The sequence below is a fragment of the Oncorhynchus keta genome, chromosome 1, assembly GCF_023373465.1.
Source record: "Oncorhynchus keta strain PuntledgeMale-10-30-2019 chromosome 1, Oket_V2, whole genome shotgun sequence".
NCBI lineage: Eukaryota > Metazoa > Chordata > Actinopteri > Salmoniformes > Salmonidae > Oncorhynchus > Oncorhynchus keta.
In genome coordinates this window covers 40,915,067-40,942,315 of record NC_068421.1, presented here as the reverse complement: position 1 = coordinate 40,942,315, position 27,249 = coordinate 40,915,067, and the positions used below count along the sequence as shown (strand labels likewise).

Sequence of the window (27,249 nt, the reverse complement as noted above, 5' to 3'; positions counted from 1 at the left end):
ATTTCTGATCAATTTGATGTTATCTTAAATGGACATTTTTTTATTTGAAAAACAAGGAAATTTCTAAGGTGACCCCAAACCTTTGAACAGTAGTGTATATAAACTAAGCAAAAAAAATAAAAAGTACTCTCACTTGTCAACTGCGTTTATTTTCAGCAAATGTAATGTAAATATTTGTATGAACATAACAAGACTCAACAACAGACAAACTGAACAAGTTCCACAGACATGTGACTAACAGTATGGTATAACATGTCCCTGAACAAAGGGGGGGGTCAAAATCAAAAGTAACAGTCAGTATCTGGTGTGACCACCAGATGCATTAAGTACTGCAGTGCATCTCATCCTCATGGACTGCACCAGATTTGCCAGGTCTTGCTGTCAGAGGTTACCCCACTCTTCCACCAAGGCACCTGCAAGTTCCCGGACACTTCTGTGGGGGCTGGTGGCATTGTTATGCTGGAGGGTCATGTCAGGATGAGCCTGCAGGAAGGGTACCACATGAGGGAGGAGGATGTCTTCCCTGTAACGCACAGCGTTGAGATTGCCTGCAATGACAACAAGCTCAGTCTAATGATGCTGTGACACACCGCCCCAGACCATGACGGACCCTCCACCTCCAAAATCGATCCCGCTCCAGAGTACAGGCCTCAGTGTAACGCTCATTCCTTCAATGATATATGCGAATCCAACCATCACCCCTGGTGAGACAAAACCGCGACTCGTCAGTGAAGAGCACTTTTTGCCAGTCCTGTCTGGTCCAGCGACGGTGGGTTTGTGCCCATAGGCAACGTTGTTGCTGGTGATGTCTGGTGAGGACCTGCCTTACAACAGACCTACAAGCCCAGCCTATGTCGGACAGTCTGAGCACTATTGGAGGGATAGTGTGTTCCTGGTGTAACTCGGGCAGTTGTTGCCATCCTGTACCTGTCCCGCAGGTGTGATGTTCGGATGTACCGATCCTGTGCAGGTGGTTACACGTGGTCTGCCACTGCGAGGACGATCAGCTGTCCGTCCTGTCTCCCTGTTGCGCTGTCTGAGGCATCTTACCTTGCAATTTATTGCCCACATCTCCAGTCCTCATGCCTCCTTGCAGCATGCCTAAGGCACATTTACACAGATGAGCAGGGACCCTGGGCATCTTTCTTTTGGTGTTTTTCAGAATCAGTAGAAAGGCCTCTTTAGTGTCCCAAGTCTTCATAACTGTGACCTTAATTGCCTACCGTCTGTAAGCTGCTAGTCTCTTAACGACTGTTCCACAGGTGTATGTTCATTAATTGTTTATGTTTCATTGATCAAGCATGGGAAACAGTGTTTAAACCCTTTACAATGAAGATCTGTGAAGTTATTTGGATTTTTACTAATTATCTTTAAAAAACTGGGTCCTGAAAAATGGACGTTTCTTCTTTTGCTGCGTTTAGTTAACAAACACTTGGTCTTTCTAACTGTCCTGTGCTAAGGACAAAGTCAAGGGAAGTGATGACCTCAGCAGCAGTCTGGATTTTGGCTCATATAGAGTACAGCATGTCCTTATCTGCATAAGGTTTACTCATCCTTCAGAGTCACCCACACCCTCCTCTCTCACCTCCATCTCACTCTGCTTGTTATAGTCGTGGTCCCAGAGCACCATCCTGCGGTCCTTCCCTCCACCGGACACCAGTGTACCGTCCTTCAGCACACATAGGGAGAAGATCCCACCCTCATGGGCCCTCGCCACCACCTGGCTGATTCGGTTCCCACCTGTCAATCACAAACAGCTGTCAAATAATATGCTTCACGGAGGGACGTTTGAGGTGGACTTGTGCGTTTGGTACTTTATTCTTAATAAATTGCTTTCATGAAAGTAAAGAAATGGATGTGTGAATTGAATGACTGATTGCAGAGCACTGAATTATGGAGGCTGATAAGGTGATTGTCTTCAAACAGACCTTTGGCCCAGACGAAGATGTTCCCACTGGAGTCTCCTGTGATGGTGTCTCCGTTCTCAGCAAAGGCCACACACAGCACGTACTTGGGCTTCTCGTTTTTCTGGGAGAAACGGTTTAACAGTTCTGTTATAATTCAAATAAGTACTTTGTGTACACAATATATATTTTTTTACGGTTATCAGTTGTAACAGGAGGCAGAAGTTAACAGTTGTATTTCGGTCATCGACAGACCTCAAACAGCCCCTGGCGCTTGGTGAGAGTGTTCCCGTCCATGGTCCAGAGGTTCAAGTGGGACTTCCCACAGGTGACGATCAGGTTGGCGTCCATGGGGTGGAAGGCTGCGGCCAGCACTGAGTCATTGGAGCACTGAAGGGGATGAGAGGAGAATTCGACCCCTGAACTTGCAGACAATGGTGACTGACCGCACCACAGACAACAACACTTACTCATACCCAAGCCTACACTGCTGACGCCTTCACTTTTCTTTATTTATGATAAGCGATCAATCAAGACTAGTCATTATTGCAGTGATACACCATGCAATACCAAGGAAAGCAGCTCCCCTCATGCATACTGTAGTATAGTCTGTGAGGATTCATCACCTTCACATCCGCCAGCTGCTTCTCCTTCTGCCAGTTCCACACAGACAGGACGTGGTCATTGGCGTCATCGACGGCACAGAGATGAGCACCACCATTCTGTTGAAGCACAAGGAATTTGTCAGAGATCTAATATATCTCATGTAAATAAATAGCTCTATTTGTTTCAGACAATTTATGGATATTTAACATCTAAAAAGGTGCATTCGGAAAGTATTCAGACCCCTTGACTTTTTCCACATTGTTATTTTACAGCCTTATTCTAAAATGGATTCAATTATTTTTCCCCCTCAATCTACACACAATACCCCACAATGACAAAGAGAAAACAGGTTTTTAGAAAAGTGTGCAGATTTATTAAAAACAAAAATATCACATTCACATAAGTATTCAGACCATTTGCTATGAGACTCAAAATTAAGCTCAGGTGCATCCTGTTTCCATAGATTATTCTTGAGATATTTCGACAACTTGGAGTCCAACTGTGGTAAATTCAATTGATTGGACAAGATTTGGAAAGGCACATACCGGTCCATATAAGGTCCCACAGTTTACAATGCATGTCAGAGTAAAAACCAAGCCATGAGGTCGAAGGAATTGTCCGTAGAGCTCAGAGACAGGATTGTGTCGAGGCACAGATCTGGGGAAGGGTACCAAAAAATGTCTGCAGCATTGTAGGTCCCCAGGAACACAGTGCCCACCATCATCACCCTTCCTAGAGCTGGCCGCCCGGCCAAACTGAGCATTAAGGGAAGAAGGGCCTTAGTCAGGGAGGTGACCAAGAACCCGATGGTCAATCTGAAAGAGCTCCAGAGTTCTTCTGTGGATATTGGAGAACCTTCCAGAAGGACAACCTTCTCTGCAGCACTCCACCAATCAGGCCTTTATGGTAGAGTGCCCCGACGAAAGCCACTCCTCAGTAAAAAGCACGGCAGCTTGCCAAAAGGCACCTGAAGACTCTCAGACCATGGGAAACAAGATTCTCTGGTCTGATGAAACCAAGGTTGAATTCTTTGGCCTTAATGCCAAGTGTCAAGTCTGGAGAAAACCACCATCACTGCGGTAAAAACACCATCACTGCGGTAAGGCATGGTAGTGGCAGCATCATGCAGTGGGGATATTTTTCAGGGACTGGGAGACTAGTCAGGATCGAGGGAAAGATGAACAGAGAAAAGTACAGAGAGATCCTTGATGAAAACCTGCTCCAGTGCTCAGGACCTCAGACAGAGGCGACGGTTCACCTTCCAACAGGACAACAACCCTAAGCACGCAGGAGTGGCTTCGGGACAAGTCTCTGAATGTCCTTGAGTGACCCAGCCAGAGCCCAGGCTTGAACATCTCTGGAGAGACCTGAAAATAGCTGTGCAGCGACACACCACATCCAACCTGACAGAGCTTGAGAGGATCTGCAGAGATGAATGTAGCATAGCTTGTAGCGTCATACCCAAGAAGACTCAAGGCTGTAATCGGTGCCAAAGGCTCTTCAACAAAGTATTGAGTAAAGGGTCTGAATACTTATGTAAATGTGATATTTCAGTTATTTTAAATGTGCAAACATTTCTAATAACCTGTTTTTTCTTTGTCATTGCGGGTTAGATGTAGATTGTGTAGATTGATGTGGAAAAAACGATTGAATCCATTTTAGAATAAGGCTGTAACGTAGCAAAATGAAGAAGAGGTCAAAGGGTCGGAATGCATAGTATGCTGCCTATTGTCATGGAACATGCTTTCAAAGTAATAATAAATGACTATGAATGACTTTCTCAAAGTTAGGTGTGTAATCACGTTGTGGAGCGCTTACCGACTTGGAGAAGGCCACACAGGTGACCGCCCGGTCAAACACGCCCATCCCAATGACATGCAGGGTATTGAGACTGACCGAATCCCACACACGCACATGAGGAGGCAACAGCTGAGAGAGACAGAGAGTGGGTGAGAGAGAAAGAAATTGGATACAGTGCTGTCATGTATTACAGTGAAATATATAAGATGGCCATAAGAGGACATAACAGGTCATTCGTTCAGAATGTGTTGATTTTAAAATGTACCTTGCCCTCTAACAGCTGATAATGAAATGAAGGAGAGAGAGAGAAAGAGTGGGTCTGAGAGAGAGAAATTGAAAACACCGCAGCCATGTCCATACTACTGTGAACCACAATACGATTCCCAGAAGAGGTCATTCCTTTAGAATAGAAGAAAATGTTGCTTTTAAAAATGTACCTTGCCATCTTTGGAGGTTCCGGCGACTTGTCCAGTGGCTATGGTGACCATGTCTGGATGGATGCCTAAGCTGTCGGGAAGACAGAACAGTCACAGTGATGTGGCCATAAGGCTACGCTAACCTTTCCCACTTGTCCTCTGGGGACTTCTCGTTTTGTTTTCCAGTCTCTGTACTTCATGGCTTGTAATGCGGTCCCAGTCAACTCATTTATTCAGCCCTTCATTATTACAAGTTAATAATACTTCAAAAAGGAAAAACAACGGGGCCCTACAACAAAGACACTGGTACAAAGGCCCTTGAAGAGGTACAAGTGTTGTGATGGTACATAAACTTTCACGAACGCATTTGCACATTTTGAAGGTCAATTCTACATTATTATAGCCACACTGAAAACATTAGTCTACAATATAAATGAAAAAGTAAGCTGGCCAAGAGTTGGCTGTAGCCCAACATGTATGACAATGATACTGTGCAAGTAGGATATTACCATATTACAGCCCAACCTTTGTTTGCACAGGAGACACTGCCTCAAACAGGACCTGATTTAAATAGAGTTAGTTTATCCTGAATCAATGTGTCATTTAAGGAAGTTCTCTTTGCACAGTAAGCCTTGGGAAAATGCAAATCTACCTTGCCTCGGTTTCAATCAAATGACAGCTGATGATAATCAGGTGACACTGTGAATGGCATACAGGGAGCAATCACATTTAGCTACATTTATACCAAATGCCCTTTTGCAAAGCCTATCACGTGCATTGCGGCATCACCCTCTGCAGTGGAAGCTAAGGCTAAGAAGAAAAAGGTACATTTCCTGAAGAAAAGTTTCAACCAAAGGTTATGCTAGTGGGAGATGCTGAACTAAGCACACTAAACTAGCCTTACCATTTGACATCGTCGTTGTGGCCCAGGTAATGTCTCTGCTGCTGTTCCTCCACATTGTAGAGCACCACCACGGAGGCATTGAAGTAGACTATCTCCCCTGTGGGGAGCAGGTAGAGGTTGGAGCGGCAGTCTCTGCCCCTGTACCCATACCTGGACAACCGAGGGTTTAAGGACCACAACAGTAATCCCGTCTGAACAACCATAGTGTTGAACAGTAGGAGGCTGATGCTAATCTCAGAACTTATGGAGAGGTAAGTACAATACAAACCAAAGATGTTACTCTCCAGGGGCCATAAACTCATAAACACAAGTGATCAACTATACAAAATAGTCAAAAGTGGTCTTATATTCTTGTGTGACGTCAGTAATGCAACACTGAAATGTCCTTTCTGAAAATGTGCATCATACTTCTATAGCCATTGTCCCAAACCAAGCTTTCCCTGGTTCATCTGGAGTGTAATCATTCGTCCAACCCTAGCAAACTGAAAATGTGCAACAAAAACAAGTTTATGTTGGAAACATTCAGGTAGGTCCCTTCCTGTTTTGTTCCGTTTAGTTCCTAGTGAATACACCCCTGTATGCCTAGCAACATTACTCGTTGTTTGTCAGTGACAGAAGGATACACCCACTGCAGTTTGAGCTTGTGCGCAGGCAGCGCCCCCTTGTGGTCCAGGCTGTAGCTGTCCCTCTTCTGGTCAGGCATGTGCATGGTGACTGGCCGACCCCTCAGGAACATCCTCACATAGCCATCCTCTGACACAGGAGAGGGGGCGAGATAAGAACATAAAGGGGAGGGATTAAAAAAAAAAGGTTTTATGGTGAAACACTCTATACCGTTCCTTGCAAGCAGTAGGTAGTGAAATGTAACAGCCTTCTGAACATAAGCACTCCAATAAATTATGTTCCCCCACCCATATAAGAGGCAGGATGTGTGCATTGAAATCACTGAGAAAAATTACAGTGAATTCGGAAACTATTCAGACCCCTTAACTTTTTCCACGTTTTGTTACGGGCGGCAGGTAGCCTAGTGGTTAGAGTGTTGGGCCCTGAGCTGACAAGGTAGAAATCTGTTGTTCTTCCCCTGAACAAGGAAGTTAACCCACTGTTCCTAGGCTGTCATTGTAAATAAGAATTTGTTCATAACTGACTTATTATTATTTTATTAATTACATCACAGCCTTATTCAAAATGGATTAAATATTTTTTTTCCCCACTCATCAATTTTACACACACAACACACACACACATACCATAAATGACAAAGCGAAATTGTTGCAAATGCATTACAAATGAAAAAGTATTTCAGACCCTTTATTTAGTACTTTGTTGAAGCACCTTTTGCAGCAAATACAGACTTGAGACTTCTTAGGTATGACACGACAAGCTTGGCACACCTGTATTTGGGAAGTTTCCCCCAATCTTATCTACAGATACTCTCAAGCTCTGTCAGGTTGGATGGTGAGTGTCTGGTCTCTCCAAAGATGTTCCATTCCGGGCTCTGGATGGGCCAATCAAGGACATTCAGAGACTTGTCCCAAAGCCACTCCTGCTTTGTCTTGGCTGTGTGCTTAGAGGCGTTGTCCTGTTGGAAGGTGAACCTTCACCCCAGTCTGAGGTCCTGAGCGCTCTTGAGCATGTTTTCATCAAGGATCACGCTGTACTTTGCTCTGTTCATCTTTCCCTCGATCATGACTAGTCTCCCAGTCCCTGCCGCTGAAAAACATCCCCACAGCATAATACTGCCACCACCATGCTTCACCGTAGGGATGGTGCCAGGTTGCCTCCAGAAGTGATGCTTGGAATTCAGGCCAAAGAGTTCAATCTTGGTTTCATCAGACCAGAACATCTTGTTTCTCATGGTCTGAGACTCTTCTAGGTGCCTTTTGGCAAACTCCAAGCGGGCTGTCATGTGCCTTTACTGAGGAGTGGCTTCCATGTGGCCACCACCATAAAGGCTTGAATGGTGGAGTGCTGCAGAGATGGTTGTCCTTCTGGAAGGTTCTCCCATCTCCACAGAGGAACTCTGGAGCTCTGTCACCTCCCTGACCAAGTCCCTTCTCCCCGATTGCTCAGTTTGGCCGGGCGGACAGCTATAGGAAGAGTGTTGGTGGTTCCAAACTACTTCCATTTTAGAATGATGGAGGCTGTGTTCTTGGGGACCTTCAATGCTGCAGATATTTTTTGGTACCCTTCCCCAGATCTGTGCCTCCACACAATCCTGTCGTCTCTGAGCTCTACGGACAATTCCTTCGGCCCCATGGCTTGGTTTTTGCGCTGACATCCACTGTCAACTGTGGGACCTTATATAGACAGGTTTGTGCCTTTCCAAATCATGTTCAATCAATTGAATTTACCATAGGTGGACTCCAATAGTTGTAGAAACATCTCTGTTCATCAATGGAAACTGATGAAAGTGTTCATCAGTGGAAACAGAATGCACCTGAGCTCAAATTCGAGTCTCATTGCAAAGGGCCTGAATACTTATGAGTACTTATGTATACTAAAATTTCTAAAAACCCGTTTTCGCTGTGTTATTATGAGGTATTGTGTGTAGATTGATGAGGGACAACATTTATTTAAACATTTATTTCATCCATTTTAAAATAAGGCTTTAACGTAACAAAATGTGGAAAAAGTCAAGTGGTCTGAATACTTTCCGAAAGCACCGCATATAGCTTTAGTGTATGTCATTTCTGCTGTGCAGAATTATTTTTATTTGAGGCACTACAATTACTCAGGGTACCCCATAATACAGTCTCTCTTGGCTGATATGACATCATATAAAAACTAATTGCGGTTATGGTTTGCATTATAGTGCTGCGGCGAGTCAACTGAGCTCAATAATGGAGCAGTGTGCTGTGCTCTCTGGCTCTGACCATGCAGCTCTGCGGTCCCTAATCATTTACCCAAGCACTCAGAGGACAAGGGAAAATGCAGTTAATTGGCTTGTTAAAAATGAATACAGCCCCCAACAATAACAGACAGGCTATTGGTTGTTGTTTATGTTCATTCTTTACTTCAGTGCTCCTGTTTCATGGATTTCCGTGTAGTAACCTGGGAAATGCTTATTGGTTATGCGGCGGCAGGTAGCCTCGTGGTTAGAGTGTTGGGCCTGTAACCGAAAGGTTGCTAGATCAAATCCCCGAGCTGACAAGGTAAAAATCAGTGAATACTGTTCTGCCCCTGAACAAGGCAGTTAACCCTCCTAGGCTGTCATTGTAAATAAGAATTTGTTATTAACTGCCTAGTTAAATAAAAGGTTACATAAAAATGCTCAGTGACGGGAAATGTTTTTGTTTGCATTTAATTAATTATCTTAATTGGGGCGGCAGGGTAGCCTAGTGGTTAGAGTGTTGGACTAGTAACCGAAAGGTTGCAAGTTCAAATCCCTGAGCTGACAAGGTACAAATCTGTCGTTCTGCCCCTGAACAGGCAGTTAACTCACTGTTCCTAGGCCGTCATTGAAAATAAGAATTTGTTCTTAACTGACTTGCCTAGTTAAATAACGGTAAAAAAAAAAAAAAAAAAATCTTAGGTACACTGTATTCTTTAGTCAAACTGAGGTATAAAAGGGTGCCGAGTATGGTAGAGGAATCACACACACACACACACACACACACACACACACACACACACACACACACACACACACACACACACACACACACACACACACACACACACACACACACACACACACACACACACACACACGTGTGTAAGACATACCTGCATTGACAGCGCATTCTTTGCTGAAACAGAAAAAAAGAGCGAAGAGAACAGATATCAGTGTATGACTGGCGACTGTTAAGACACTGTGTGAGCAGTTGACATTTCTGAGACGCAGTTTAACTCCTGCTGCAATGGACCAAATGATTCAGTGACCTCATCCTTTATTCCTGACCGCCTACTTTCAAAAAATGTTTTTATCCACAGTAGAATTACAGTAGAGCCCATTTACGCCCATTTATGCACATTTAGCATTATCCAAATAGTGCTGCAAGATGAAAAGCAGTAGTTCATACTGTAGCGCATATAGACAACATACACATATAACATACAGTATTCACAGACGCAAACACAAAACGGAAGGGAAAATACTGTATCCATGATGAGAGAGGGGTAGCTGTAAATACAACTGGTGCCATGCCGAGAAATGGAAAAATAAGGAGAGTTATTGCGAGAGAGAGAGTGGTAGAGAATGAAATAAAGAGCAAGAGAGAGTGACAGAGACAACACGACAGTCAATATCCTATAGAGTGGCCTCTCCAGCACTACCCGACAACAGCTGAAAAGTAATGAGTTTCTGTCAAGGCCACTGACAGATTGCCGAGGTAGGTCAGTTTGAGAGTACCATGGCAGCACAGTCACAGGAGTGATGATAAGTAAGATAAGAGAGACTCTAGGAGAAACAATCCCTCTCAGTTTGTAGGGAACATGAATGGCATGAAATAGCCATGACCATCTTAACCATCTGAAAATATAGCACAGTAGGTTATTCAGTTTGGAGGGAGACTGTGGATACAATTACAATACTACTGAAGATTGTTCTTTGACAGCTTGCTTTATTCATTCTTGCTATTCAAACTGAAAATGTATTGTAGTACATTTGGGACAAAACAAAAAAAAGTTTGGATACTCGCAAGGCACACACACACACACCAAGTACCAATTTTGGTCGACAGACTGAGAACATAAGTAGACAGTGAGGATTTTATATTTCTGTCCTTGGCAGAGCATTCATTCACTACAGTGTATTCCATCTGGAGACTGGTTGTTTGTGGGGCAACCCGAGACAGCCGGGGCAGGGCTCTCTTTAAAGTGGCCAAGAAAATACCTGTTTGTCTCCCTGCCTGCGGCTTTCAAAAAGAGGAGAGGCCCTGTTGTGTCCAATGAGAGACACTGAAAGATCCAAAGCCACAAAGGCATTTACTTAGTGATTATTTATGATCCATGTGTTTGTTTCTTTTCAATTCATTAAAACAAGTAGCAATCTGTACCATTTGGTACAAAATAGTTACATATTATGTTGAATTCTTTGAAGTAAGTACCAGAGAATACTCTATCGCCTAGCATCATTATCGAGTAAATTCCAGGTGCTACCGGAATACAGAGAACAATACATCCAGAATGGCATTCTGTACAGATTGTTGTAGCTTTACATCATTTTGCATAGACTTCACAAAGAGTAAGACTACACTCCACATGGAAAACGAGAGGACATGGAACGTGTGATACGATTGTGTTGTCTCAACTAGTAAAATACATGCATGTTGGAGTCTGTACTGATGTGAACAGTTGTCTAGCATAAAGCAAACAGAAATTGTGGCCAATAATGTAGTGGTCTTGCGATTTGAGTGTTTCGGGCAATTACTGTATGGTGTTGCAGCAGTGGAGAGAGTGGTTTTAGTCAAGTCCCTGTGCACTCAGACAACACGGCTGAGATTTTCCGAGCAAATTAATGCTAGGCACCCAGTGAGCTGTGTTATCCCGGGCGGCGAAGTGATTGAGAGCATACTGTATCAAACACTGTATGACAAGTCAGCATAGAGAGATAGAAAAGTGGTCAAACAGGATATCATGAGCTCTTCCTCAACCAGTATTTGCATGCGTTCAGACCCCTGAATCAAATTTGCCATTCAAATACATGCAATCTGTTCCTCGTCCTCAGGCTCAGCTATACCATCGAGCCAGTCTGCAATCAGGGTGCGTCAGTCGATCCGTTTAATGCACGTGGATGAGCAAAAGTGCCAATCAATAGTCATTCTGCAGAACAAGAGGAATCAGTAATCCAAACCAGCCACCCACGATCACAATGAAACTGAGGCATTGCAACAGCCAGGGGGGAATGTTTACGTAAGCCCCTCTCTGTCATAGAAAATCAAGCCCACGTGGAAAAAATGCCCATTCTTTTTGGTTTGTTGACTCACACACCCGTAATGTAATTAAGGATCTGCCCAAAACTGGAACGGGACAGCGCTCCCCCTAGCCTATTCATAGACGCCAACTCTAGTGTCTATTCACAAAGGTATCTTCCGATCGGGGGGGTTTAGTTAAGAGCCACGATGCTCTGTCTGAACGTTAACACGCATCGCTGGCGATACAGTTTTGGTAACATAAGGAAGGACCTTATATACGCTATAATAATAATAATAAAATAAAAAAGGTTGAATTACTACACACTGTTATAGGGTCACCACGCACCCATACTTCCATGTTACAGCACTTGTTTACAGAAAACAGAGTGCTAAATCAGCTATCTGAGTCTCTGAACACCCGTGTGTAAACAGAAGACAGACAACACCAACATGTTGTCACTGACAAATACTGCTGCAACTGTGTAAAAACCGGTCCAAACAGTGTACAGTGAGTGTTTTGTGAAATTATTTTGAGGTTATATGAAAGTAGAGGGATTTATGATTCTAGAACTGTAACGCAATTGAGAATCGATTCGCGTCTAGATGGAGTATTAGGTTGTTTTGGCTTCCAGAGCCAATTCACCCTTTAAACAGAACATGCAAGGTCCTTGAAATAAGGAGTACTGTTAGGCTCCTTTAGTCCAATATTAAACTAACCTGGGACCATGTGAACTACAATCCCGACGCTCTGTTTTAATGTTTAGTAACGTTAATAATCTTCGCTGGCAATACGGTTTTTCAAAATATAAAGCCCTCTACTTTCATATCACATTAAAATAATTTCACAAATGCAAAATATATACTTACTGTACACTGTTTTAACACAGTTGCAGCCTATAGTATTTTTCGGTTACAACCCTTTACTGGCGTATTGTTTCCGTTACACACAGGTGTTCGGAGCATGCTAGAAAGCAAATTAGCACCTCTTTCTTCCGTCTGTCTTCAGTAATCAGCGCTGTAACATGGAAATATGGTAACCATAACCCTAACCTTATGAAAGGTGTGTATCAATTCAACTTTAAGTTAAAAAAAAATGTTTCAATGATTTGTTGCCGATATGAAAGAGAAGGTGCTTTATGCTCCCAAAACCATACCGCAACCATATGCATTTAGCCCAAACATTGTGGCTCTTAATGCGGCAATATGTTACTTTTTGGGCGACCTGACCAAATTCATATAGAAATGTGAGTTATAGATCTGTCACTCATTGAAAGCAAGTCTAAGAAGCTGTATATATGTTCTCTGTGCTATTAGTTTTTTTTCTACCAGGAAATGGCAGAGTGATTTCTGCGTATTGCACCTTTAACAGTTTGTGTTGTAAATCACAATTGACCTTTGTTCTGTGCTGCCCCTCCCCAAACCCCACTGAAAATAAAACCATCAGAAGATCTGCATGACCACATTTTTTTTTAAGTTACTGCTTCCTGTTGGAATAAACTATCCATCCACCCAAAATGGCTTTTAACAAACAAACAAGCTCCTTCCTAACTGCAAACTGTCTAAGTATAAAGCATTCCTTTACCTGGGTGATCTCTTCATGGTAAGTTTTCCGTTAAGTAACAGCAGTGTTGGCAAGGTGGTTCACAAAACAGAACCCTGTAGACAACTAACAGGCTTCCTTGTTGATTCCGTTAACTTTACTGGGCACCTTTTCCACCAATGGGGAGGCACTTCCTTACTCTGCTGGACCTCCCCTCTGCTCGGTAACCACACCTCCTTTACCTACACCCCTGAAATTTGACACCCTCAGCAGAGTGAGCTCAATGAGGGTGAGGGAGGAGGGAGTGGACGGACTGACTATACATCTGTCTTTCAAAGCTTAATAGCACCTCCATAAAACCAATCAGATAATGTTATCTACTATTCAAACAATGAGCAGGTGTTGGGCATTTATGTTCGGTACAAGCAACCAACCATGCATTTGACTGTGAATACACTGTTCCATCTTCCTTTACTAATCAACTGTGCTGTGTTCACCATTACTTAGATGTATGTAAATAATGATGCTGTTAAATACAGTAACCTACATAACACTGCACCGGAATAAAATGACGGAGATGTATGTTAAATCAGCAGATCTGTATTTCTATACGTATGTTGTCAACATAGAGAGATCATAACACCACCCTCCCCGGCTCTCCTCCCTAGACATTACACATACACGGGTCTAAATGATTCAAGCCAGTCAAACATCCAGCGTGCATTCACATGCTCTCTGCACAGAAATACGACACCACGGTGTGGCACAGCAATGCATCCGTGGTGCATTCACACAAGTGTTTAATGATCCTTTGTCATCTGATCTGAACAGCGAGAGGTTAAAAACAACCATCGGTCTACTGATCAGAGTGTCCTAAATTGGACGTCAACAAAGCCACACCGAGACCATGGGTCCTCGACTGTCAGAATACAATGTCAGCCCGAGGAAGAGCTGGGAAGAACACAGACCCACACCATATGTCACCTGTCTGGGAGAAAGAAAGGGTATTTACAGTAATATCTGGCAAAGGAGGCAGATATGGCTGCTCAGGATGTGGCAAGCGGTCTTGATATTTTCCCCAGATATCAGAGATAAGCTGTACACCCATTCTCAGATGTCGGGGTCGACTGTACAGATGTATATAAGGTATGCACAGATGTATATTAGCACGGATGTGAGCTACGGCTACAGATGCCTTGTGGATAAAAGAGGGACATAGTCAACTGTAACACTGAGCAGCCTAAGCATAAACTTACACTATGTGAGAATGCAGTGCTAAGGTGCTCCCTGCTTTGGTCTTCTCTAGCCAGTGACTACATCATTGTCAGTCAGAGGGTTGCTTGGCTGCACACCATGATCTCTCAGTTAGCCAGAAAGAGCAGGAGTGATTGCTGTGTCAGTGTTTCGAGGTTTAGCTGAGTCAGTGTCTGTGTTTAGAGGGTTAGCGGTGTCTGTGCTTGTTTCAAACTGTCACCTGCTCCTGCCACATGCGGAGCTGCTGGACGAGGTGGTTCTGCTTCTGCTGTCAGACACCATCTCCCTCCTGGCCGTGGAGAGACGCTCTGTCGACATGCTCTTCCTGGTGGGGGAGGATAGGTGAGAGGGGGAAGAGGGAGAGGAAAAAGACGAGAGGTGGAAAGAGTGGGAGGGTGAAGAGTGAATAGGGGTATTGAGAGGGATATGAAAGGCAAGACATGTCCCCAGTCATTAGTTTACATTGCCTACTGTACAGTAGATTCAATGCAACACTGCCACCCTAAGGTTGAGTTTGGAAATGCACATTAGAAGTATACCAAGAAAAAACAGTATTAGATCCACACATTCGGACAATGTCTTACCTTTTGATTGACAGCGACACTTCCTTTTTGGGAGAAGAGGGGGAGGAAGGGTATCCCCCCATACGTTTCTGCTGGACATAACCATTGCTGAGAGTGAGAGGCTTGGATGGTAAGGCTTGCAGGAGTTGGCGCACTGGCATCAAGAGGGAGAGAATGGTTCAGTAAACAGATGTATGTTGTTGAAGTTTTTGAAAATCGACACTGCAAATTCTTACCAAAGACTACATACAGTAAGTAGTACATGATTTATCTCCATTGCAAGTCTCATCTTTAAATACACGTTAAAAAATATATAGTTTCCTGATCTTTCTTATATCTCTCAGATATAGGAGAGACACTTCAGAACAAACTTCCTTTAGATTTTTAAAATTATTTGTACTATCTGTTATTCAATGCGTTTCTATGGGCCAAATTAAATGTTTAAATCAACACATTTTTATATATATTTTGTGATACCTTAAGCTGATTCCAAATCACATAGCCATATGATCCTTGGTATGACCATCTTAAAACAATTCCCCCTGGCTGGTAAACCAACACTCTCCACGCCTTGTGCATCAGGTTGAAAATGCAACATCCTCAGTAGTAGTAGCCTCACATATCGAGCTTCTAGACTCTCTTATTACAGCTAGTACAGTTGAAATCGGAAGTTTACCTACACCTTAGCCAAATACATTAAAACCTCAGTTTTTCACTATTCCTGACATCTAATCAGAGTAAAAATACCCTGTCTTAGGTCAATTAGGATCACCACTTTATTTTAAGAATTTGAAATGTCAGAATAGTAGAGAGAATGATTTATTCAGATGTAATTTCTTTCATCACATTCCCAGTGGGTCAGAAGTTTACATACACTCAATTAGTATTTGGTAGCATTGCCTTTAAATTGTTAAACTTGGGTCAAACGTAGCCTTCCACAAGCTTCCCACAATAAGTTGGGTGAATTTTGGCCCATTCCTCCTGACAGAGCTGGTGTAACTGAGTCAGGTGTGTAGGCCTCCTTGCTCGCACACGCTTTCTCAATTCTGCCCACAAATTTTCTATAGGATTGACGTCAGGGCTTTGTGATGGCCACTCCAATACCTTGACTTTGTTGTTCTTAAGCCATTTTGCCACAACTTTGGAAGTATGCTTAGGGTCATTGTCCATTTGGAAGACCACATTTGTGACCAAGATGTCTTGAGATGTTGCTTCAATATATCCACATAATTTTCCTACCTCATGATGCCATCTATTTTGTGAAGTGCATCAGTCCCTCCTGCAGCAAAGCACACCCACAACATGATGCTGTCACCCCAGTGTTTCCCAGTTGGGATGGTTTCTTCGGCTTGCAAGCATCCCCCTTTTTCCTCCAAAAATAACGATGGTCACTATGGCCAACAGTTCTATTTTTGTTTCATCAGACCAGAGGACATTTCTCCAAAAAGTATGATCTTTGTCCCCATGTGCAGTCTGGCTATTTCGTGGTGGTTTTGGAACAGTGGCTTCTTCCTTGATGAGCGTCCTTTCAGGTTATGTCGATATAGGACTCATTTTACTGTGGATATACAGTGGGGCAAAAAAGTATTTAATCAGCCACCAATTGTGCAAGTTCTCCCACTTAAAAAGATGAGAGGCCTGTAATATTCATAATAGGTACACTTCAACTATGACAGACAAAATGAGAAAAAAAATCCTGAAAATCACATTGTAGGATTTTTAATTAATTTATTTGCAAATTATGGTGGAAAGTAAGTATTTGGTCAATAACAAACAAGCAAGATTTCTGGCTCTCACAGACATGTTACTTCTTCTTTAAGAGGCTCCTCTGTCCTCCACTCGTTACCTGTATTAATGGCACCTGTTTGAACTTGTTATCAGTATAAAAGACACCTGTCCACAACCACAAACAGTCACACTCCAAACTCCACTATGGCCAAGACCAAAGAGCTGTCAAAGGACACCAGAAACAAAATTGTAGACCTGCACCAGTCTGGGAAGACTGAATCTGCAATAGGTAAGCAGCTTGGTTTGAAGAAATCAACTGTGGGAGCAATTATTAGGAAATGGAAGACATACAAGACCACTGATAATCTCCCTCGATCTGGGGCTCCACGCAAGATCTCACCCCGTGGGGTCAAAATGATCACAAGAACGGTGAGCAAAAATCCCAGAACCACACGGGGTCCTAGTGAATGACCTGCAGAGAGCTGGGACCAAAGTAACAAAGCCTACCATCAGCAAGGGCATTGAAGATGAAACGTGGCTGGGTCTTTCAGCATGACAATGATCCCAATCACACCGCCCGGGCAACGAAGGAGTGGCTTCGTAAGAAGCATTTCAAGGTCCTGGAGTGGCCTAGCCAGTTTCAACCCCATAGAAAATCTTTGGAGGGAGTTGAAAGTCCGTGTTGCCCAGCAATAGCCCCAAAACGTCACTGCTCTAGAGGAGATCTGCATGGAGGAATGGGCCAAAATACCAGCAACAGTGTGTGAAAACCTTGTGAAGACTTACAGAAAATGTTTGACCTCTGTCATTGCCAACAAAGGGTATATAACAAAGTATTGAGATCAACTTTTGTTATTGACCAAATACTTATTTTCCACTATAATTTGCAAATAAATGTATTAAAAATCCTACAATGTGATTTTCTGGATTTTCTTTCTCATTTTGTCTGTCATAGTTGAAGTGTACCTATGATGAAAATTACAGGCCTCTCTCATATTTTTAAGTGGGAAAACTTGCACAATTGGTGGCTGACTAAATACTTTTTTGCTCCACTGTAGATACTTGTGTACCTGTTTCCTCCAGCATCTTCACAAGGTCCTTTGCTGTTGTTCTGGGATTGATTTGCACTTTTCGCACCAAAGTACGTTAATCTCTAGGAGACAGAACCCGTCTCCTTCCTGAGCGGTATGACGGCTGCGTGGTGCCATGGTGTTTATACTTGCGTACTGTTGTTTGTACAGATGAACGTGGTACCTTCAGGAGTTTGGAAATTGCTCCCAAGGATGAACCAGACTTGTGGAGGTCTACCATTTTTTTCTGAGGTCTTGGCTGATTTATTTTGATTTTTCCATGATGTCAAGCAAAGAGGCACTGAGTTTGAAGGTAGGCCTTGAAATACATAGGTACACCGGTACACCTCCAATTGACTCAAATGATGTCAATTAGCCTATCAGAAGCTTATATAGCCATGGTATCATTTTCTGGAATTTTCCAAGCTGTTTAAAGGCACAATCAACTTAGTGTATTTAAACGTCTGACCCACTGGAATTGTGATACATTGAATTATAAGTTAAATAATCTGTCTGTAAACAATTGTTGGAAAACATACTTGTGTCATGCACAAAGTAGATGTCCTAACCGACTTGCCAAAACTATAGTTTCTTAACAGGAAATTTGTGGAGGGGTTGAAAAACTAGTTTTAATGACTCCTAACCTAAGTGTATGTAAACTTCCGACTTCAACTGTATGTCGACGAGACTACGGTGGTCTAGCATGTTCCCAGCCTCCTAGCTCCCCAGCCCCTCACTCTTGGTGGGTGGGGCCACGGTAGGCCTCCTCCCCCCAGCTCCGGCCCCAGGCTGGGTCAGCTCCTCACAGTAACCCAGTCTGCGCAGCGCGTCGGCCAGTTCAGCCTTCAGCAGCTGGAGCTCATCTTCCTGCAACTGGACACGCTGCTCCAGGTGGGACAGGCGGTCGTCCACCTCCATTGTGCTGCCCGCAGACACGTTGTCATCTGGGAGACAGGGAGAGAGAGTGGGGGGAAATGGGGAGGGAGAGAGAGCGGAAGAAGGAAAAATGGACAGAGTGACAGATAGCGATGGTGTCAGGAGCATGGAACAAAAGGTGTTTTGTTGTTCACCCAGGACTGTAAGCAGGAATTTGCATAATTCTCCAAGCTTTATGTGTTTGTTTTTGCTAATAAAGATTACACTAGGCTACTTCCTTGACAAACAATATGTTGGTCTTAGATTCCTACACCAAAAATGACAGTGCTGGGGTTTCTGACAGAGATGAAAAGGTGTATTTGCTTGAAACAAAATTGAGGCCAACCCCGTTTTGAAGATTGTTTTCTCTACATCACTGAAGAATAGCAGAGGTGCATAAAGATGACGGCCCCCATGGACTTAACACACATGAATCGTTTGCTAAGTTAACTGCATTGTACATTGGCCTCCTTTACTCTTTTGTGTGTTGTCATTAGCACATTATACCTGGGTAAACCAGTTCTAGCTCCAAGACGCCGGCAATTTGAATCAAGCATATTGTGCTTAATCATCAGCGCATTGAACCATATCGCGCGTCGTACTTTAAAAACTCATTGAATAGTGGTAAAACAATGACGTCATTTCTGAATTACTACATCTTTATGCACCTTCGCCACTGTGTGATGCTATCTAGCCCCTAATCCCTCGTCCTTCACTGGGATGACATAATTTGTTGCCCAATTTAATCCTCTGTTTCAGCTCCAATGCTTAACTGTGCAATATCAGATAGGATGCCCTGTAACTGAAAAGTCTGACAATGTTTTCAAATGTCTTTCAACAAAACAATGCTGTTAAATCAGATTTTGTGACCATGCAACAGCATGCTGTACATACAGTATAATGCTGAGTTGACGACATTCTCATATTCGTTATCATCATGTGCCATTCAAATGACCAAGAGACATCTATTTGCATATGAGAATTCTACCTGGACTAATATGCATCTGTCATGCAGTACTGCCAACATGATTTCTGAGTATAATGCAAACTCTGACTGACATGCCTATTTACTCTGCCTGTCAGACCCAGTGGAACCAATGATCTCATCTCTCAGTCAGAAATATTGTGGAAGAACACACATATTCAAAATTGGGCAGAGTGGAGAGTTTGACATTAAAAATCCCAACATCTGTAAGAGGTTTTTATTAAGCAGGAGGGAAAATGAAAGAACATGTCGAACTGGATACTCCGACATGACAAATCCCTACTGGATTTTATGGGGAATTAGGTACCGTTTTTCATTAAGGAAATAACCAGCAAGATTATTTCCCCAAATTGAATTACTTGGCTTATGCTGTCAATTAACCATGGCGTGCTTTATAACCTTAGTCACAATTTGAAATCTGCTGAGTAAAGCATTGATAAGATTTCAAATCGCCTCTGCAGCAAATGTAAATAACACTGCCAAGGTACAAAACAACCACAGCTATGGAGGTTTACTCCACCCATCCCCATGTCCCAAACTAAAACACCTCAGTGAAACGTTGCTGGTAATGAATTAATTGTGATCATTCATTCATTTAAATCTACCTAATTATTCAACAACGAGTCCACATGAACGCCGTCCCATTACTTTGTTAATGAAACAGCCTTCACCCTTGTTACTTTACACACAGTAGCTGTCCGACAGACTGCAGGCTTATGATGCGTGCTCAATAACTTTCTCTTTACTGCCTCCAGCAGATGACACAGCACAGGCAAAGGACAGCTACAGCTAGCACAGTTAAAGCAGGTGGCCTCAGTGTTAAAAATGCATGGCTACTAATTATATAATATGAAAATGAGTAAATGGGGAGAGGAGAGAGGAAATGGGAGGGGAGGAAGGTTAGCAATATGGCATAAGGTGGAGAGGGATGAACCCCTATGTAATGCGAGAGGACAATGGAGGTCGGGGGCGAAACCAAAGCCTGCTGAAATATTCATAGGGCTCTGGGCTCTGCTTGCCTTCCCTTACCTGTCATGCTCAGTCACTCAGCCAGCCAGCCACTCCGTCAGACAGCCTGCTCTCCTCAGCTCTCTTGGGGGCTCCCGGGATGCCAAGTCTGGGCTTCTTTCTTATGTAGGGTTTTCCCCTCCTCTCCTCTACAGCCAGTGCCTGTTCTGCCTCCCTCTTCCTGGACCAACCCCCCCCTTATTCTCCTCCTCCCTAGCGGTACATGCAGCTCACAAAGAGACAAGCAGCGAGTCACAGTTTGTAACAGGACACTGCTCCCTGCAGCCCTGCCTCCACAGCGGCAGCAGCAGTGGATGCAGCCTGAGGCTGGGAGGGAGGCTGGCTTGGCTGGGGGCCAGACCTATACTCTGCTGCAGAGACAGCCAGGCACTACCAGGAAGTGAGACTGCAGCGGGTCGGATCCGAGTCTCCTCCATTCATGACACACAAACACACTCACTCACTAACACACAGATACATGTGTATGTGCTCACATCAGCCACACCGTGGCATGGCTGGAATCATACTGTACATTATATCAATGACAGAATGACAGACACAACTTAGCCCCCTGCCTTCATCTCCAAGGAAGTCATGGGAGGACACACACACCACGGGGACCAGCGTCTACATGAGTAACAATGTGAGCAAACCCTAGGGAGGGGATCCTACTACCAGCTGTCACACCATGAAAACGGTTAAGACACCTGAACACTGACCTGTAGGTCTGATATTTCCTAATAGATGAGCCATTGTTGTTGCACGCCGTCTGAGTCAGTCAATAAGACAAATGGGCCAGATGGTCACAAGTTAAAAGCACATTAACCTTTGCAGGCCTTTTACCTTCTATTGTTTGCATTCATAATAAATCACTAAACAAGAATGGTGTTCATGGGAGGACACCACGGAAGAAGCCACTGCTGTCCAAAAAAAAAACATTGCTGCACGTCTGAAGTTTGCAAAAGTGCACCTGGACTTTCCACAGATGCACTGGCAAAATATTTCTGTGAACAGATTAAACTAAATTTGAGGCGTTTGGAAGGAACACACAACCCTATGTGTGGAGAGAAACAAAAGACACAGCAATAGCTTGTTGCGGGGAAAAAAATACACCTTTACACTCAATTGCTATCTCAGCTGTTGAAGTGCTTAATTAACCCCTAGTGACACTACGTGCTAAATCGTCAGCACCAGACCATTCAGAGTCCAGACTCTAACTTTGGTCACACACACACACACACACACACACACACACACACACACACACACACACACACACAGCAACCAGTAAAGGAGCTGGTCAACCCTGACCAAGATGGCTCCAAAGCCAATTCACCCTCCTTTTGGCAGAGGAGCTGAGCTGCTCCCCTCTGTATTCTACCGTCCGGGGTGATCCGCAGCCTGGAACAGATCCTAAGTCTGCAGCACATCCAGGCTACCCAAATAGCACATTTGGCACATTAGCACAAGTTGTGGGAACATGTGTTTTCGGTTTTACATTGGTTGTAGGAACGATGCCATAGATTTCATAACCTGGTAAAACTAAGCTTTTTAAAATGTTCTGAGAACAGAAGTGCACATTTTGAATGTTTTGGGAATGTTTATTTTTTAGGTTGCAGTGAGGTTCTGACAACGTTTTACTCTGGATCCTTCATTTCACTGCACCTATCCGGTACGTGACAATAATTAATGATTATATTGAGGTTTTTGAATAACTTCATTCAAACTTTCACTGAATGTTTCAATAAGAGACTTTAAATAACATTGCTAGCTTATTTTTGGTAAACTTTTTGGAACTTCGAGCACAAATAGGACACATGGGAATTGGAGATAACTTTGAAAGCATCATACCGGCTGTATTTCTGTATGTTGAAAGTTATATATCTTGAAAACTTGATCGCTGACATGCAAATCATTTTGGGACTATATTAACAACAGACTAACCCTAGCCAAAACCAGATTCAAACCGTTTCTAAGAGCTTTCCACACCTGGATTGTGTAACATTTGCCCATTATCCTTTTCAAAATTCTTCAAGCTCTGCCAAATTGGTCGTGGATCATAGCTTGACAACAACTTAAGTGGCGCCATAGATTTTCAACCAGATTTAAGTCAAAACTGTAACTCGGCCACTCAGGAACATTCAATGCCTTCTTGGTAATCAACTCCAGTGTAGATTTGGCCTTGTGTGTTATGTTATTGACCTGCTGAAAGGTGAATTCACCTCCCAGTATCTGGCAGACTGAACCAGGTTCTCCTCTAAGATTTTGCCTGTGCTTAGCTCCATTACGTTTTTTTTTATTTTTATCCTGCAAAACTCCTCAGCCCTAATACAGAAGATAGAGAGAGAGAGACCAAGTAAAAGACCAAGTTCATATTATGGCAAGAACAGCTCAAATAAGCAAAGAGAAACGACAGTCCATCATTACTTTAAGACATGAAGGTCAGTCAATACGGAACATTTCAAGACTTTTGAAAGTTTCTTCAAGTGCAGTCGCAAAAACCATCAAGCGCTATGATGAAACTGGCTCTCATGAAGACCACCACAGGAATGGAAGACCCAGAATTACTTCTGATGCAGAGAATAAGTTAATTAGTTACCAGCCACTGAAATTGCAGTCCAAATAAATGCTTCACAGAGTTCAAGTAACAGACACATCTCAACATCAACTGTTCAAAGGAGACTGTGTGAGTCAGGCCTTCATGGTCAAATTGATGCAAAGAAACGACTACTAAAAGGACACCAATAAGAAGAAGAGACTTGCTTGTACTTTGGTCTGGAGTCCAAATTGGAGATTTTTGGTTCCAACTGTGGGTGAACGGATGATCTCCGCATGTGTATTTCCCACCGTAAAGCATGGAAGAGGTGGAGGAGGAAAAGCAGCCAACAAGTGCTCAGCATACGTGGGAACTCTTTTAAGACTGTTGGAAAAGCCTTTCAGGTGAAGCTGGTTGAGAGAATGCCAAGCGTGCAAAATTGTCATCAAGGCAAAGGGTAGCTATTTGAAGAATATCAAATATATTTTGATTTCTTGAACACTTTTTTGGTTACTACATGATTCCATGTTTGTTATTTCATAGTTTTGATGTCTTCACTATTCTACAATGTAGAAATTAGTAAAAATAAAGAAAACCCTTGAATGAGTAGGCGTTCTAAAACCTTTGACTGGTAGTGTACATCCATAACATGATGCAGGCACAACAATTTTTGAAAATATGGAGTGGTACTCACTAAATGTGTATTATTGGATTTGTGTACTCAGCACAAAAAAAAAGTGATTTGCTCTGTAATACTTTTTTGCCGTATTACTTTCGTGCCTTGTTGCAAACAGGATGCATGTCTTGTATTATTTTTTATTCTGTTCAAGCTTCCTTCTTTTCACTCTGTTAGTATTGTGGAGTCACAACCATTAAACACTGTAACTGTTTTAAAGTCACTATTGGCCTCATGGTGAAATCTCGGAGTGGTTTCCTTCTTCTCCGGCAACTGAGTTAGGAAGGACGCCTGTATCTTTGTAGTGACTGGGTGTACTGACACACACCATCCAAAGTGTAATTAATAACTTCACCATGTCTTCTTTAATGTTTTACCTATCTACCAACAGGTGCACTTCTTTGTGAGGCATTGGAATACCTCCCTGTTCTTTGTGGTTGAATCTGTGTTTGGAATCCACTGCTCGACTGAGGGACCTTACAGATAATTATTTTTGGGGTACAGAGATTAGGTAGTCATTCAAAAATCATGTTAAACACTATTATTTGTTACACAGATTGAGTCCATACAACTTGGTATGTGACTTGTTAAGCAAGTGTTTACTTCGGAACTTATTTAGGCTTGCCATATCAAAGGGCTTGAATAATTATTGACTCAAGACATTTCAGCTTTTCATTTTTAATTGATTTGTACAATTAATTAAACATAATTCCACTTTAACAGTATGCAGTATTGTATGTAGGCCCGTGACAAAAACATCTAAATGCAATACATTATCAATTCAGGCTGTAACAGAACAAAATGTGGAAAAAGTCAAGGGGTGTGAATACTTTCTGATGTACTGCACTGCACAGTACATAAGACAGAAGGTCATTTACGGCACAATTTATGCTGCGGACATTGTTCTATAGTAGTTAGTTGAATGACTGCTCAGAAATGAGCCTTTGTTACCATCTGTGTGTATTTACTTGTCCAAATGCAAAACGTCACAACTGTTGCTCAAAACGGTCAGTGGTGTCGTTTCACTTCCAACTGTTAACATTATGAATTAATCAAGAGGCATAAAGTCAACGTTTGCTTTTATCTGTATAACAAAGTACGAATCTGAGCAAAAGTTGTACTGATAAATACAAATGAATAAGACATATTTACAGTGACAACATTAGTGTATTTAGCCTACTCCTGCCCCTTAACTCCCAATCACGGTCGACCTCTTAGACAGGGTTTAATTGTCAGACTAAGCCATCCACATCCCCAGCTAGCCTGGCACCTACGTTGTTTCAAATCAAAATGGGAACAACTCACTGTACTTCACTTTTGAGAAAATGTTGCGGTTTAAACCAGGGAATGAGGTGAACTCTGCCCGGTTGGATTTTAAACAGCTCTGCCTCCCTGACAACCTCCACAAAGCCTAGAATGTCCCCAGTCTTGCGAGCAGCATGATGGATGCCACTAGACTTTAATGCTGCTAACTCAGCATCTGCGGTGTCCATCAAGTCCTTGAGGACACCAATGGACTTGATAATCCTGTCTGCTGCTTGCTCAGTCATGTTTGGACCCAGGCCCTTCAAAAATGCCTTCAAGAAGCTGAGGTGTTCCAGGTGTAAGTCAAGGGGGATATTCTGTCCCTTCCCATTCCAGAACCTGTTCCATGTAAGACTGTGTGCCAACTGAGGGGAAAGAGTGGCAATGACTTGCAAGGGCAGTATGAATATTGGCTATGACCATAGATCTAGCAAAACAAGAGAGCTACAGTGAATAACCTCAACAACAGGTTTATTACAATATTTATTACTTTCCAAATAAACTTTATATTTCCATGGAAATACAACAAAACAACAAGACAACAAAAACAAAATATCTCTCTCCAGATATACTTTAGACACTTAAATCAATCCTGCCATAAAGTTACAATCATTTATTAAAAAGGTACAGCAAAACAACTGCTACTGAAATTCAAGTAGGCCTACAATTTGAACACTGGCCTGAATGTCTGAGAATAAAATACTGATCCCAAAGATGGGAGATAAAACCTGAACATGGAGACTACATGTGTTTGAGTGTATGTGTAATGCATAAACAGTTTCATTTTTTTCCTCTTATCTCAGGGCCCTATGATACATTGCATTTGCAAAATACCCAATTCGATAAAAGTCTGTCAGTCATTTGTGCACAAGACCGCCGTATGATGCCACCATGGCTGAAGACACGCTCCACCGGGGCACTGGATGCACTGCCAAGACCCTGGTGGCCCTTTGGGACAGTGAAGGAAGAGCCTTCATTTTTCATTGCCCAGAACAAGAGGGCATTCTGTCCTTCGCATATGTCAAGGTAGTGACTTAGCTGCAGTGCTGGAGAGGTCCCAACAGCTTTATTCTGCCTCTTACAGTATGCTGCAAACAGCCCTTCTTCATGTCCAAGACTATGGTCCTCTCGCTCTTCCTCATCAACAAGAGGCACAGCTTGCTCAGTCCCTGCAGCATCTTGCAGAATCAGTTCTGGCAAAACATGTAAAAGTAGAAACCAAAAGGTCGGTATTAGAGTATTGGTGGTACACTGGGTTAAACTGAAACAGTATTATTGTTGCAGTCAATTGGATTAAATGAGAAAAAAAGTGACATTAAACTCAATAATAATTTACCTTTCACTCTTTGTGCCACCTCCTCCTTGACCCCCTCCTTGAACAGCACATGGTGCTCCACCCACATCAGAGAAAAAGCCGGATCCAAGGCAGCTGCTTTGAGGTAGACTGGATCTGAAAAGGGGGCAGTGATTCCATCTTGTGTCCTGGGCATTTTCACATTGATGAAGATTCCAAGAAATCTTTTGGTTCACGGATGCCTGGAGACTTCTGAACAGGCCGCTCAGCAAATGGACTTGAGGCTTCCGCTGCTCCAGATGGTGATTCAGGGACAGGACCGAGGGAACAACAGAACTGATTGTGACCATCTTCTCACCTGTGTCATATCTGTTGCTTCTCCAAATGGCTTCAGGATGTCCACCAACTCCTTCAATTTATTCCACTCCCGTACTGTGAACAACAACTCCTTGTGCCCAGACTTTCCTAGAACATGCCTGAGTTTTAGATGGTCACATTGGATAACTACCTTCATTTGTCTCGGTGTTGAGTTCCATCTTGTGTTGACAACAGCAGGGATGCCTCTTCCCCCAAATTCAGCCTCAAACACCTCTTTGTATGTTGTGCTTGTATGCAGCAGTGAGCTGATTTTTGATAACTTTGAAAGAGAAGGAGTCATCTCTTTTGTTTCTTTCAAGCCATCTCACACCACGAGCTGGAGAGTGTGGGCAAAACACTGCAAGCACTGTTTTTTTAGCAATAGCAGCATCCACTGTTGTCTGGTCATCCAGGGCTAGGTCATTCCAGAGCTCTGGGTCATCAAGGTGATCTTCGTCATGTACTTCATCTTCTTGATCAATGGGGAAGCACACCGTGAATGCCTTTCTCATGTTGGCAGCAGACTCATA

The 27,249-nt window shown here is 43.0% G+C and overlaps 1 protein-coding gene across 4 annotated transcripts in view; it reads right to left on the bottom strand.

The window, feature by feature from the left end:
- Nucleotides 1-27,249, bottom strand: part of LOC118385304 (echinoderm microtubule-associated protein-like 1) — a 35,191-nt gene that overhangs the window by 5,068 nt on the left and 2,874 nt on the right. The window contains exons 1-13 of one of the 4 annotated variants that reach the window (XM_035772350.2): nt 20,573-20,720; nt 18,381-18,587; nt 14,867-14,999; nt 14,503-14,607; nt 9,360-9,382; nt 6,254-6,383; nt 5,631-5,780; nt 4,748-4,817; nt 4,329-4,439; nt 2,531-2,626; nt 2,160-2,294; nt 1,929-2,028; nt 1,586-1,740 (exon numbers count right to left, since the gene is read on the bottom strand). In XM_035772350.2, coding sequence (XP_035628243.1) covers nt 1,586-1,740; nt 1,929-2,028; nt 2,160-2,294; nt 2,531-2,626; nt 4,329-4,439; nt 4,748-4,817; nt 5,631-5,780; nt 6,254-6,383; nt 9,360-9,382; nt 14,503-14,607; nt 14,867-14,999; nt 18,381-18,587; nt 20,573-20,579 — 1,422 coding nt within the window. In that variant the 5' untranslated portion in view covers nt 20,580-20,720. Of the gene's footprint in view, nt 1-1,585; nt 1,741-1,928; nt 2,029-2,159; nt 2,295-2,530; nt 2,627-4,328; nt 4,440-4,747; nt 4,818-5,630; nt 5,781-6,253; nt 6,384-9,359; nt 9,383-13,070; nt 13,215-14,502; nt 14,608-14,866; nt 15,000-18,380; nt 18,588-20,572; nt 20,721-27,249 lie in introns of those variants that run through there. The other 3 variants (XM_035772341.2, XM_035772359.2, XM_035772367.2) reach the window with 3 other exon arrangements.